Source organism: Silurus aristotelis, assembly GCF_946808225.1.
Source record: "Silurus aristotelis genome assembly, chromosome: 1".
NCBI lineage: Eukaryota > Metazoa > Chordata > Actinopteri > Siluriformes > Siluridae > Silurus > Silurus aristotelis.
The window spans coordinates 30,941,769-30,953,911 of NC_139574.1; the positions used below are offsets into that span (position 1 = coordinate 30,941,769).

General features: G+C 37.5%; 1 protein-coding gene across 28 annotated transcripts in view; it reads right to left on the reverse strand.

Moving 5' to 3' along the window:
* obscnb (obscurin, cytoskeletal calmodulin and titin-interacting RhoGEF b) overlaps window positions 1–12,143 on the reverse strand; it is a 59,050-nt gene that overhangs the window by 30,133 nt on the left and 16,774 nt on the right. For 21 of the 28 annotated variants that reach the window (XM_083567263.1, XM_083567259.1, XM_083567257.1 and 18 more), the window contains 23 exons: window positions 11,647–11,922; window positions 10,737–11,012; window positions 10,184–10,459; window positions 9,252–9,527; window positions 8,871–9,146; window positions 8,513–8,779; window positions 8,086–8,355; window positions 7,603–7,869; window positions 7,122–7,388; window positions 6,929–7,041; window positions 6,645–6,798; window positions 6,370–6,531; window positions 6,014–6,118; window positions 5,608–5,874; window positions 4,977–5,246; window positions 4,549–4,815; window positions 4,015–4,281; window positions 3,361–3,627; window positions 2,818–3,087; window positions 2,276–2,545; window positions 1,930–2,196; window positions 782–1,048; window positions 422–688 (listed from right to left, as the gene is read on the reverse strand). In XM_083567263.1, the coding sequence (XP_083423389.1) occupies window positions 422–688; window positions 782–1,048; window positions 1,930–2,196; window positions 2,276–2,545; window positions 2,818–3,087; window positions 3,361–3,627; window positions 4,015–4,281; window positions 4,549–4,815; window positions 4,977–5,246; window positions 5,608–5,874; window positions 6,014–6,118; window positions 6,370–6,531; window positions 6,645–6,798; window positions 6,929–7,041; window positions 7,122–7,388; window positions 7,603–7,869; window positions 8,086–8,355; window positions 8,513–8,779; window positions 8,871–9,146; window positions 9,252–9,527; window positions 10,184–10,459; window positions 10,737–11,012; window positions 11,647–11,922 (5,664 nt within the window). The remainder of the gene's footprint in view (window positions 1–421; window positions 689–781; window positions 1,049–1,929; window positions 2,197–2,275; window positions 2,546–2,817; window positions 3,088–3,360; window positions 3,628–4,014; window positions 4,282–4,548; window positions 4,816–4,976; window positions 5,247–5,607; window positions 5,875–6,013; window positions 6,119–6,369; window positions 6,532–6,644; window positions 6,799–6,928; window positions 7,042–7,121; window positions 7,389–7,602; window positions 7,870–8,085; window positions 8,356–8,512; window positions 8,780–8,870; window positions 9,147–9,251; window positions 9,528–10,183; window positions 10,460–10,736; window positions 11,013–11,646; window positions 11,923–12,143) is intronic. The other 7 variants (XM_083567254.1, XM_083567251.1, XM_083567246.1 and 4 more) reach the window with 4 other exon arrangements.

Sequence of the window (12,143 nt, forward strand, 5' to 3'; positions counted from 1 at the left end):
GTACAAAACCTTTGTCTAATTAGATCGAAACAAGAAAGCATATTAGATTTCAAAATAAAAAGAAGAAACATGTTATGTAGAGAAGATGAAAAGATATACCAGCAATTACTAACAATGTAGAATACATGTAAAATATAAAACTACTGTGAAAGTAAGACACGCCATTTATGTTCACCCAAAGAAAACTCATGCAGACACAGAATGAAATTAGTATCTTAAAATGCATAAATGTATTTCCCGTGCAAGAAGAAATGAAGAGGAAAAGAAAGAAACAGTGGGAAAAATAGAAAAAAGTTTCTTCATTTTCAACAAGGAACGATGTGGAAAATATGAGTTGAACCATGCAGAAAGTGGCATGGAATAGAGGTAAAGGGTTTAGAGTCACAGTCGCCAGTTAAGAAAGTAGAATTTTGGTTCATACCCTTTACCGTGAGTTGGGCAGAAGTCATTTCATACCCAGAATCACAGGAATACTCTCCTGAGTCTGCTTCCTGTAGAGTATAGATGACTAGCTCAACCACTGCACCATCTTGCCTTAACTGGTGTTTGTTGCCGGACCGTAGAATCTTTTGATCTTTTCTCCACACTACTGATGCTCCAGGTTTGGTAAGCTCACATCGGAATATGGCAGTTTCCCCAGCTCCAGCTTCCAGTTTATTCAGAGGGTTTTTAAACAATATAGGTAGTGCTGCAAAGTAAACAGGTGGAGTTCAAATAGAGGAAAATTATAAACCCGCTGTGTCATCCCTCACAAAGATTCCAGATTTGGTTCAAATCCTACCCTTTACTTCTAGGTGTGCTGTAGTTTTTTTATCTCCACTGTCACAGGTGTAGTCTCCAGAGTCTTCAAGGTCAACATCATGTATAATCAACTGGAGAAGGTGACCATCTTGCCGGAATTCATACTTGGCACAAGGACAAAGGTCTACTTCCCCTTTACGCCACTGAACTATTATATCTGGTTTAGACAGCTCACAGCACCAGGTGACACTTTCCTTCTCTAAAGCCTCTTGGTTCTTCAACTCATGAGTGAAAATAGCTGGGAGAACTGGCAATTTAAATAACAAAAGAAGAGAATTGGCAAGTAAGGTAAAGTAAGTAAGTAAAGCTCTCTCTCTCTCTCTCTCTCTCTCTCTCTCTAATATATATATATATATATATTAGAGAGAGAGAGAGAGAGAGAGAGAGAGAGAGAGAGAGAGAGAGAGAGAGATAGTTTTGTAGTGTAGTTTTGGATTTTGTTTTTCCTCAATAATAAAAACCTTCATTTAAAAACTGCATGTTGTGCTCACTTATTTTATCTTTTACTAATATTTAAATAAGTTTAATGACCTAAAACTTTAAAATGTGATAAACATGCAAAAAAAAAAAATCAGGTAGGGGGAAACACTTTTTCACACCACTGTATATGTGTGTGTAAATATCACAGATCCTCAATCTTGATGTATTCATTTGGTTGATTAGAAACCACTTTCCACTTTTTAGGCTTACCATAAACAATCTAAAAAATTCGAGTTGTGACTTGTGTAGAGGGTCAAGTTGGAGACAAATATTCTTAATAGAAAATCAAAATCAGGCTAATACATAAAGCAACCGCAAATAAGTATAGTTTGCCCATGTTCTTCACTCAACAGCCTTTTCATTAAGCCTCAGGACTTTTTATGAGAATTCGAGGTTCAAGCATTTTTTTGTTTTACACCACAATTCTAGATTCTGATTGATCAGACACTGTTCACAACAAGGCTAATTTTAAACATAACTAGAAAGGTATAAATAGATGGCAACATCCAGTAACTAAAATAATTGCTGTGGCATAATCTCAAGCAGATTATGACCATGTACTGAATATTATGAGCCTGTACCTATTACTGGAAATATTTACTAAAGATCACATTTCAGACATTATTAACTAATTCTCTCGAAACTTACCTTGGACATTTAGCTTGGCAGTGGTTTTGGCAGTGTCTATGCTACACGAGTATGCATCACTGTCAGCCTTCTCCAAATTTTTCACTGTGAGAATGAGGATTCTTTCCTTTTGGGTCATTTCATACTTTCTTCCTGCTTTGATCTCTTTCACACCTTTCAGCCAAGTGATTTTGGAAGCTGGATGGGCAGTTTCACATTCAAAACTGATGGCACCTTTTTCATGTGCGGTGATATCTTCTAGCTCACGGATGAACTTATTGACGGGCTCTGAAAATCAAAATACAAATTTGACTCATAACGTAGCAATTATAAAAGTATTCATATATTAAAATGATTAAAGAAGCACCTTTGATTTGTAGTTGAGCTTTTGAGGTTGGTCCACCGGTCACCTCACAGCTGTATTCTCCAGAATCTTTAGCAGTAACATTGTGAACAATCAGCTTCACAACCTTATTTTCCTGAACAATCTCATACTTTTGGCTCTTCTGGATTGGCTTTCCATTCTTACACCAAACAACATTCAAGGCAGCCTGACTGAGCTCACAGAGGAATATAGCATCTTCTCCAAGTGCAATGCTAACGCCCTGTAGTTCTTTACAGAAGGTAATAATTTCTCCTAAAGCAAAGAAAACATAGCAGTGAAAATATTTAATAAGGTTGCATAGAAATACTTAAATGCTACTTCTTTGACTTTTTTTACTTCTAAAAGACTTATTGGGTTGTTAGGTCTAAATAATTATCACAGTTATATAACCTTCAGATGTATGACACCAAGAAATGAAAAGCAAGCACAACCACTGCCGAGAAACATGTGGACATAATAAAATGTTGTATAAAATGTTAGTTGAGGGATGTGTATTGCCAAAAACAGTACGACTGGCATCTCACCTTCCACAGACAATGTTGCGCTCGAGCTCAAGTGCTTGAGTTTGAAAACGACCTCCCCTGAGTCAGACCCAGTCACTCCCTTAATGCTAAGTGTGTGTTTTCGGCCTTTGCTGCTAATTTGGAAACGCCCTCCACTCGTTACAGGTTTTCCTTGCAGGCTCCACGAACATGTTTCTGAGCTTTCTCGAGAGAGGATGCATTCGAACAAGCAGGTCTCACCTGCTTTAGCCTCCACAGACTTCAAGCGTTTTGTGATGCCAATGCTGATGTCTGTGTGATGTGGGGGAACAAATTAATAGTGAAAAACATTATAAATGGTCCTATATCATATACCAGAACACTGTTAAATTCTTAAATGTGTTTGGTTAGAAGGTGTCCAAATCATTATATTAAGGATTCCTTGTCATTCTTCCTACGTATTATAATGCTGTCCAACAATAACACAAAATTTTTTTCCATAATTAATGTATAACAAAAAAAAACATTGTGAACAATAAGGAGATATCTAAATGTCATGTCCATTTTTTTTTATTTTTATCATACCTCTAATTTTGACTTTTGACTTTGTAATATCTGTACCAATGTCACAGCTGTACTCTCCGGCATCCGCCTGTGTGATGTCCCGGATTGTTAGACCCAGGATCCTACCATCATGCAGCAGTTCATGCTTGTTGTCTGCACAAAGGACCATACCATCTTTCCGCCAAACTGGGGACACGGTTGGTTTTGAGGCTTCACATTTAAGAGTTACAGTGCCCTTTTCTTCTCCGATAACATCGTCTAACAACTTAAGGAAGACGCCTTTCTTTTCTGCAGTACAACAAATCAAAAATCAGCCTTTAGAAATTATCCATGCCACAAGACTCTTGCAGCAGTGCCTTGAACAAGTAGTCATTCAAATTCAGCTTCTTTTATCCTGCCACATTGACCAGTTTCCCAGGCTCTGCTAATAAAAAAGCAAGCAAGATAGTGTTCTCCAGATGATGGGTTCTCACCAAATGAAGTGCTTTATGTGAAGGTCAGAATTTTTTTTTGTCTCATTTGAACATTGAGCCCTTTTTTTTTTTTACCAATTTAGCCCTTTCTAAACAACATGGTTATGCATGACATATAATCCCAATTAACACATGATTAAAAAGTTAAAGGTGCTGAATAGTTATGCAAGGCACTGCTAAACTTTGTTCCCAAACACAATACCTTTTACATTCAGGCAGACGGTCTGCTTCTCTTCCCTGATCTTAAAGGTGATTTTCCCACCATCTTGAGGTGCCAGGTTCTTAAGGGTGATGCTGTGTACCTTATTAACATGCTGGATAACATTAACTTCATTGCTAAACAGCGGCTTGTCATTGAGGAACCACTCAGCTTCCTCATCAGCATAATTCACCTCACAAGTAAACACAGCATCACCATCTTCATCAACCTCCACGTCCGTCAAGTGTTTGGTGATCTGGACTTTACGCACTGTGGACCAATCAGTTTAGTGTTTAAAAAGGTTGTTCCATTTTCCCATTCAAAAAGTGCACTACATAAGGCAGAGAAACTATTACATCACTGTCTAAATGGTGCACTTGTATGAAAAGTAGGAAGGTAAAGAACAAACTGCATAGTAATAATAATAATAATAATAATAATATTATAAAGAAATGGAAAATTATATGCCAAAAAGTATGCAGAAAATGTTAGATAGTTATTATCAAAAGTGAAAAAAAACCAAGCAGAAAACTATACCTTCAACTGTGAGTGTAGCTTTGGTCTCACAAGTCTCGGTTTGACAGCGGTACTCGCCAGCATCATCTGGACTCAGTGCCTTGATGACCAGATGCACTTCAGCACCAGTTTGTTTCATAACATATTTGCTGGATGCTTCCAGAGCAGTTTGACCCTTAAACCAAAACACTTCTTTAGGAACAGCTGATAGTCTACATGACAGTGTGGATGAGGCCTTTTCTTGGCCAGTCACATTTTTGAGTGGTTCAACCACCTCGATGGGACGCTCTGTGAAGGAAATCACGGATGCATTTATAACAGAGCACTGTTGAATTATGAATCAGAACAGCCAAATGTGGATATTTTTTTTATATATAACAACACTCCAACACGGTGTTTTCAAGAATTTTGTACTGTAAAAAACTTCACATTGCTATTGCCAGTCAAACCTTTCACTGTAAGCCGAGCTGTCGATTTGCTCTTTCCAGCTGTGAACTGCACAGTTCCTGACATCGAAGCATTGGTCTTTTTAAATGTAAGGTGATGCATGGTGCCTTCTTTCTCGATCTCAATATCACTGCTCTCGCTCAGAATTTCTCCATCTAGGGCCCATTTCACAGGCTTGACGGTTTCCACGCTGATTTCCACCTCGAAGTGAGCTGCAAATGGCTCAGTCACTTCCACTGCGCTAAGCTCTTTGACGATACTGATGGCCTGTTCTGGAAATCATCATGACATTACATTATATTCTTAGCAATGGGAAAATTGTGAGAATATTTCTAGATAAACCACAAAAGTCAATATCAATTACATTAGCAATTACACTAAATACAACATCTAGCTTGGAATTCGATTAGATGAAGTTCGGAAGATGCAAAGGGAAAAAGAAATTACCAGCAAGCAGAGAGATAAACGTTTGAAACTATCATTTTTAAAATAAATTTATTTTTTATTTTTTATTCTTGTCATACACCTGATTTTTATTATTTTTATCTTATCACTAAACAGATGAAATACCTGATTAGGAAATGTTATGCCTAGTTCAGCTCCAGCATATTGCAAACATTTCCTTCTTATTACCTTCCACAAGTAGCTTGCATGATGTCTGCTCATCACCAGCATCACACATGTATGTGGCTTCATCCCCAGAGTCCACATCGTTGATGGTGAGCTTGCGATAAACATCCTCGCTGGAAATCTCATACTTTGCACTCGCTTTGATCTTCTCCTTGTTCTTATACCATGTGACAGTGGCACTTGTTCGAGACACCTGACACTCCAAAAATCCCCGGTGTTTGTACATGGCAATTTTGTCGCGGAGTTTCTTTACAAACCTCACAGGCAGTTCTGCAATCATTTAAAAGCTTTTAGGATATTGACAGCACCAAAAGACCTCATAAGATCTCAGCTGATTGAGGCCATTGTTATGACAATATACAGCACAGTACTTAAACTGAAATGCATGCAAAGTTTAACAGACACCTACCTTTAATTGTGAGCTTAGCAACTGATGAGGCCTTTTCAGCCACAAATTTGATTTCATCTGCATCTTCAGGTTTCACAGACTTGAAGAACACAAAATATCTTCTGCCTTCAAAAATAGAAAAAGGCACTACTGTTACTACCACAAATTTGTATTTTGCTGTTACAGCACATTCTGAAATGTCTGAATTCCCTTATACCTTGTGAAACAGTGAATTAAGTAATGATACAAACTTTTTTATTTGTTATAATTTCTATAGAAATTATATCATATCAGAAATACTTTATTATAACTTATAATATACAACTGCTGTTACCTTCTGAATAATCAGAATCATTGTTAACATGAACTTAACTCACCTTCTTGTCTCATCTTAATGTTGTCCCCAGCTTTGAGTTTTACATCACCTTTAAACCACTGAACCTCAACTTCATCATGTGACACCTCACAGACAAATGCTGCACTCTCTTTCTCAGTCACTTCCAAATCCTGCAGCTGCTTAATAATCTTAATGTCACGGGCTGTGGAAAAAACAAAAAGGAGAGTGGCAATAATTTATGTCTAAGGCCACTGCTTCTAGAAATTGATACTAGTAAATAGATTCATAACATGAAACTCTCAAACTAGATGTTACCATTAACGGTCAGCTTGGCCGATGTGTTGTCATCAGTTGTTTTACAGATGTATAAGCCTTGGTCCTCATAAGTGCACTTCTGGATGAGGAGGCTACGCTTCCGACCTTGGGAATGCATCATGTATCTCTTTCCTGGTTTCAGTTCTTCATCATTCTGAGGATAAAGAGGTTTTATGTTCATTTTGTGTCTATAATTTCTGTAAATATTTACTAATATATCTTTGCTTTTTGAAGATATTTTAAAGAGCTGGTTGCAACTAAATAAGTAAACAACATCTGTATACCTTAAACCACTTTACATCAGCATTTACTCTGGACACTTCACACTCAAAGGTGGCTTTTTCCTTTTCTGAAGTCGTCACATCTTCTAATGGTCTTAGGAACGTTGCAGGAGGTTCTGCAAAACACAAAATAGAGTGGTAAAACAGTCTGTTTATATTCAGAGATTTTAATTTCAACTGATGAAAACAGACCTACCTGTGACAATGAGTTTTGCTGAGGTGTGGACACCTTCTGCCTGGAAAGAGATCATCCCACTGTCTTCCATCTTCAGCTGGGACATGGTCAAGGAATGTTTATTACCCAGAGCTGTAATAAGGATTTTGGGATTTGCTCTGAGTTTTTGGCCATCTTTGGTCCAGAAAGCCTCCACATCAGGTTGGCTAAGTTCCAGCTCCATTGTTACTGTCTCCTGTTCATGCACTTTCATTTCTTTCAAGCCCCTAATAACCTGGATCTTCTTCTCTGAGAGAGTGACAATCAGAGGAGATTGTTAGAAATCCGTTGTCAATCTTTTTAGGTAGAAGTGTAACACAGTAACATAATCATTATCTGTTTAGTGGTCTAAATATTTGTACTTGATATTATATATATATATATATATATATATATATATATATATATATATATATATATATATATATATATATATATATATGGAAACCAGAGACAGACTTACTTTCTACAGTCAGTTTGGCTTGAGTCTTGTCATCCAGAGTCTCACAAGAGTAAAGGCCTCGGTCAGCGCAGGTTACACTCTTGAAGATCAGAGTCTGTTTAACTCCATCAACTTGAATCTGCACATTACCTTCAGGCTGCATCACAACACCATTCTTCATCCATTTCACTTCAGTGGATAGCCTACTCAGTTCCACATGAAGCTCCACACTGTCCTGCTCTTGGACTGTTTTGTTCTCAAGCTTCTTAATGAACAAAACAGGGAGCTCTAAAAAAAATATGCAAAGTAGAACCACAAGTACTCAAGCACCACATTAACACATTTAGTGACTTTCAAATAACAAGCAGATAAATTTACCATTGTAATGCCATTTAGCCATTTAAGAAAACATGTATTTAAATATATGAAAAATGTTTTAACATTTATCTTTTTGGTAAACCAAAAGAACTAACAAATTATATAAAATGTTTCCACTTTTCTTACTTTGCACTTGCAGAGTTGCTTTACACACTTTCCCTTCAGCATCCACACTGATTTCACCCACATCATCGAGTGTGGCCGCAGTGATTGTAAGTGAATGGCTTGTGCCTCCATGTGCAATCTTGAATTTGGGACCAGTGGTGACAGGTACGTCATTAAACAGCCATCTCACACTCACGTCCGCAGGAGTGATGGAACATTTAAAGATTGCATCCTTGCCCTCATTTGCCACGACATTGTTCAACTTCGACACAAACTTCACCAAACGTGGAGCTAGAACAGGAACCATTTACACGTAACTTTACATATAGAATAAGTATAAATATTCAGGTAATTGCCATGCACCCAGAACTATTGTCAGAACTATTTTTATTCACTTTCTCATTGATCAATATTTAAGTTTTAGCAGGGCCATGCAGGCTTTGCTCACCTTTAGTGGTAATTTTAGCAGTAGTCTTGTCATCTCTGCATTCGCAAGTGTACTCTCCTTCATCTTCCTGGGCTACTGAGGAAACGGTCAGTAAACGTTGAGCTCCATCAGCACGGATGACATATCTGCCTCCAGGCTTAATTTCTTTGCCATTGTGTCTCCAAAGGACATCTCCTGCAGCTCTGTTTAGCTGGCAGGACAGAGTCTTGTTGCTGCCCAGGACAACAGATACTGACTCCAAGCCAACCACAAACTTTAGTGGAGACTCTGTAAAAAAAAAAAAAAAAAAAAAAGCATTCAAAAGTTAACTGAAAGAAATTATACTGCATATGTAAAAAACCTGGTACCATTACCTTACCTTTTATCTGAACCTGGAATTCCATCTTGTCCTCAGCTGTCTGACACGTATAGGTGCCTCTGTCCTTTGCTTCAGAAGACTTAATGATAAGGACACAAGACAAACCTTCTCTCTTCATTTCATACTTATTTCCCTCTTTTAGCTCTACTCCATCCCTGAACCAATTGACATTAGCATGTTCTGTTGTTACCATAGTGGACAGGGTGATGTTCTCAGTTTCTTGCACAGCTATAGTTTCCTTCACACTGGATTTCTTTTGAAATTTAGCTGAGATGTCTGTAGAGACACAAGGATATTTCAGTAAAGAGGATGTTTAACAGTAAATAATTTACTAGTTGATGCCAAAAGATTAAAATAGCTGAAAACGAACTACAAATATACCTGACACTTGAATCTTGAAGTCCAGCTTCTCATTGTCAACTTTACAGATGTACTCTCCTGCATCCCTCTTCTCCACGCTGTCTAATACCAGTTGACGGATTTTGCCCTTTGTCTCCATGTGGACAGTCTTACTGGAGATTAGCTGTTTGCCATCTTTATACCATTTCACTTCAGTTTTGTCATCAGACACTTCACAACTAAGTGTGGCTTTCTGAGATCCAGAAACATTCACCTCCTTCTGGTAGGTGTCTTTATTGACAAACATGGCTTGAGCTTCTGGAAGAAAAATTAATGAAGAGCCCTAGATGTGGAATTATTGAGAGACACCTTGACAGACAGACCACATAGAAACACATGACAAATTCTGTCCACTTGTATTTCCACCAGAAAGTCAATTGTTCTTGCCAAGTCTCAGATTTGGTTGTCCAGAATCAATAATAACAATAAATAAAAAGATGTTAGTTCAACTGATCTAGCTAATCAGCTCCCCAAACATTAAGTACATGAATCCTCAAAACAAAGTAACTTATCTGCTGTGCCTCAGATATGGGTACAACACATTACTAGGAATCAAATTGTGTTTAGAAAAAGCTACATATCAAATAAAAACTTTGTTTGCTATAGCTATTCGGTAGCATATTTTAAAAAAACCTATAGACAAATTCTGTGGGTCCAAAGTGCTTGGGCTACTAACTTAGCCATTTCTGCTTAGTGAACAATTTGAAGGATGAAAGGATAAAGGATTGCTCAGGTAATAGATGCTTTTTTACATAGAATTTTAGAATTCCAAATTGCATACACTGTCTAGGCCCAGTCTAGGTCGCTAGGCTCATTCTCATATTCACAGATTTACAGTTTAGATGTTTACTTATCATCTGAATGTGCCTCTTTATACTCATAAAAACAAGCAAAATTCAAACAATTTGACATACCTGTCACTTGAATTTTAAAGAGCAGCTTCTCATTTCCAACTTGACAGGTGTACTCTCCTGCGTCCTTCTTCTCTACAGTGTCCAACACCAACTGACGGATTTTGCCCTTCGTCTCTGTGTGGACAGTCCTACTGGAGACCAGTTGTCTGCCGTCTTTATACCATTTCACCTCTGTTTTGGCGTCAGACACTTCACAGCTCAATGTGGCTTTCTGAGAAGCAGAAACTTTCACCTCCTTTTGATAGGTGTCGATGTTGATGAAAGTGGCCTGAGGTTCTGATGGAACAATTATTGCAAATAGTTAAAAAATAAATTACCAAACAATGACAACACTAATTGCTTCACCTTGCATGCCTGTACCAATCTTGCTTATTTTAAGGCATTGGAGGTAGACAGCAGAAGTAGTTCTAGTTTCCCCGATATTAGCCATCTGACCATGTTGTTTTCTACTGTATATTATGGGATGAGTCAAGCTGAGCCACTTTTTCATCAACTATATTTTAAATCATTTAATACATAAAAAATGATAACAACTCTAAAACCATTCTTTTACCTGCCACCTGAATCTTGAAGACCAGCTTCTCATTTCCAACTTCACAGATGTATTCTCCTGCATCTATTTTCTCCACACTGTCCAACACCAACTGACGCATTTTGCCCTTCGTCTCTATATGGACAGTCCTACTGGAGATGAGTTGTTTGCTGTCTTTATACCATTTCACTTCAGTTTTGGTGTCAGACACTTCACAGCTAAGTGTGGCTTTTTGTGAAGCAGAAACTTTCACCTCCTTCTGATAGGAGTCCTTGTTGATGAAAGTGGCCTGAGGTTCTGATGGAATAATTATTGCAAATAGTTTAAAATGTACCGTAAAAATTCTTTTTAATAATTGACTAAATAAAAACAACACAAATCGCTTTTACTTGCATGCCTGAAACAATCTTGCTTATTTTACACCTAAAGACAGAAGAAGTAGCTGTTCTTTGACATACATTCTAGTTTTCCCCCATTTTAGCCAGCTGACCATGTTGTTCTATATCAGGGGTCACCAACCTTTTTAAAACTGAGAGCTACTTCTTGGGTACCGATTAATGTGAAGGGCTACCAGTTTGATACACACAGTTTTCAGTTTGATCTGAAATGACAAATTTGCTCAATTTACCTTTTATTATATGTTATTATTAATAATTAATGATATTCATCTATGTGAAAACACTGATCATGTTAATGATTTCTCATAATAATGATCAACAATGATTTAACAAAGTAGGAAACAGCTATTTTTAGAAAGGGCCCACGGGCTACTCATGTGGTCCTTGCGGGCTACCTGGTGCCCGTGGGCACCACGTTGGTGACCCCTGTACTTTATCATGGAATGAGTAAAGAATATATATACATATCTACAGATATATTTTTATTATTTAATACCTAAACAATTATATAAACTCTGAAACCATTTCTGTACCTGCCACCTGAATTATAAAGACCAGCTTCTCATTTCCAACTTCACAGGTGTATTCTCCTGCATCTTTTGCTTCCACACTGTCCAACACCAGTTGACGGATTTTGCCCTTTGCCTCCATGTGAACAGTCTGACTGGAGATCAGCTGTTTGCCGTCTTTATACCATTTTACTTCAGTTTTGGAGTCAGACACTTCACAGCTCAGTGTGGCTTTCTGAGAGACAGAAACCTTCACCTCCTTCTTATAGGTGTCCTTGTTGGCAAACAAAGCTTGAGGTTCTGAATGAAAACATAATAAAGAGCCTAATATGTGATATACAGTGCTTTCAGAAAGCATTCAGACCCCCTACATTTTTTTTATTTTATGCTGAGCCCGACACTACAATTATTCAGATTTATTTTTTTCTCAATAATCTACATTCAATACTCCAAAAGGATCCAGAATTCTTGAAATGTCTATATTTTTTAATAGAAAAAACCTGACTTATCACATGCACATA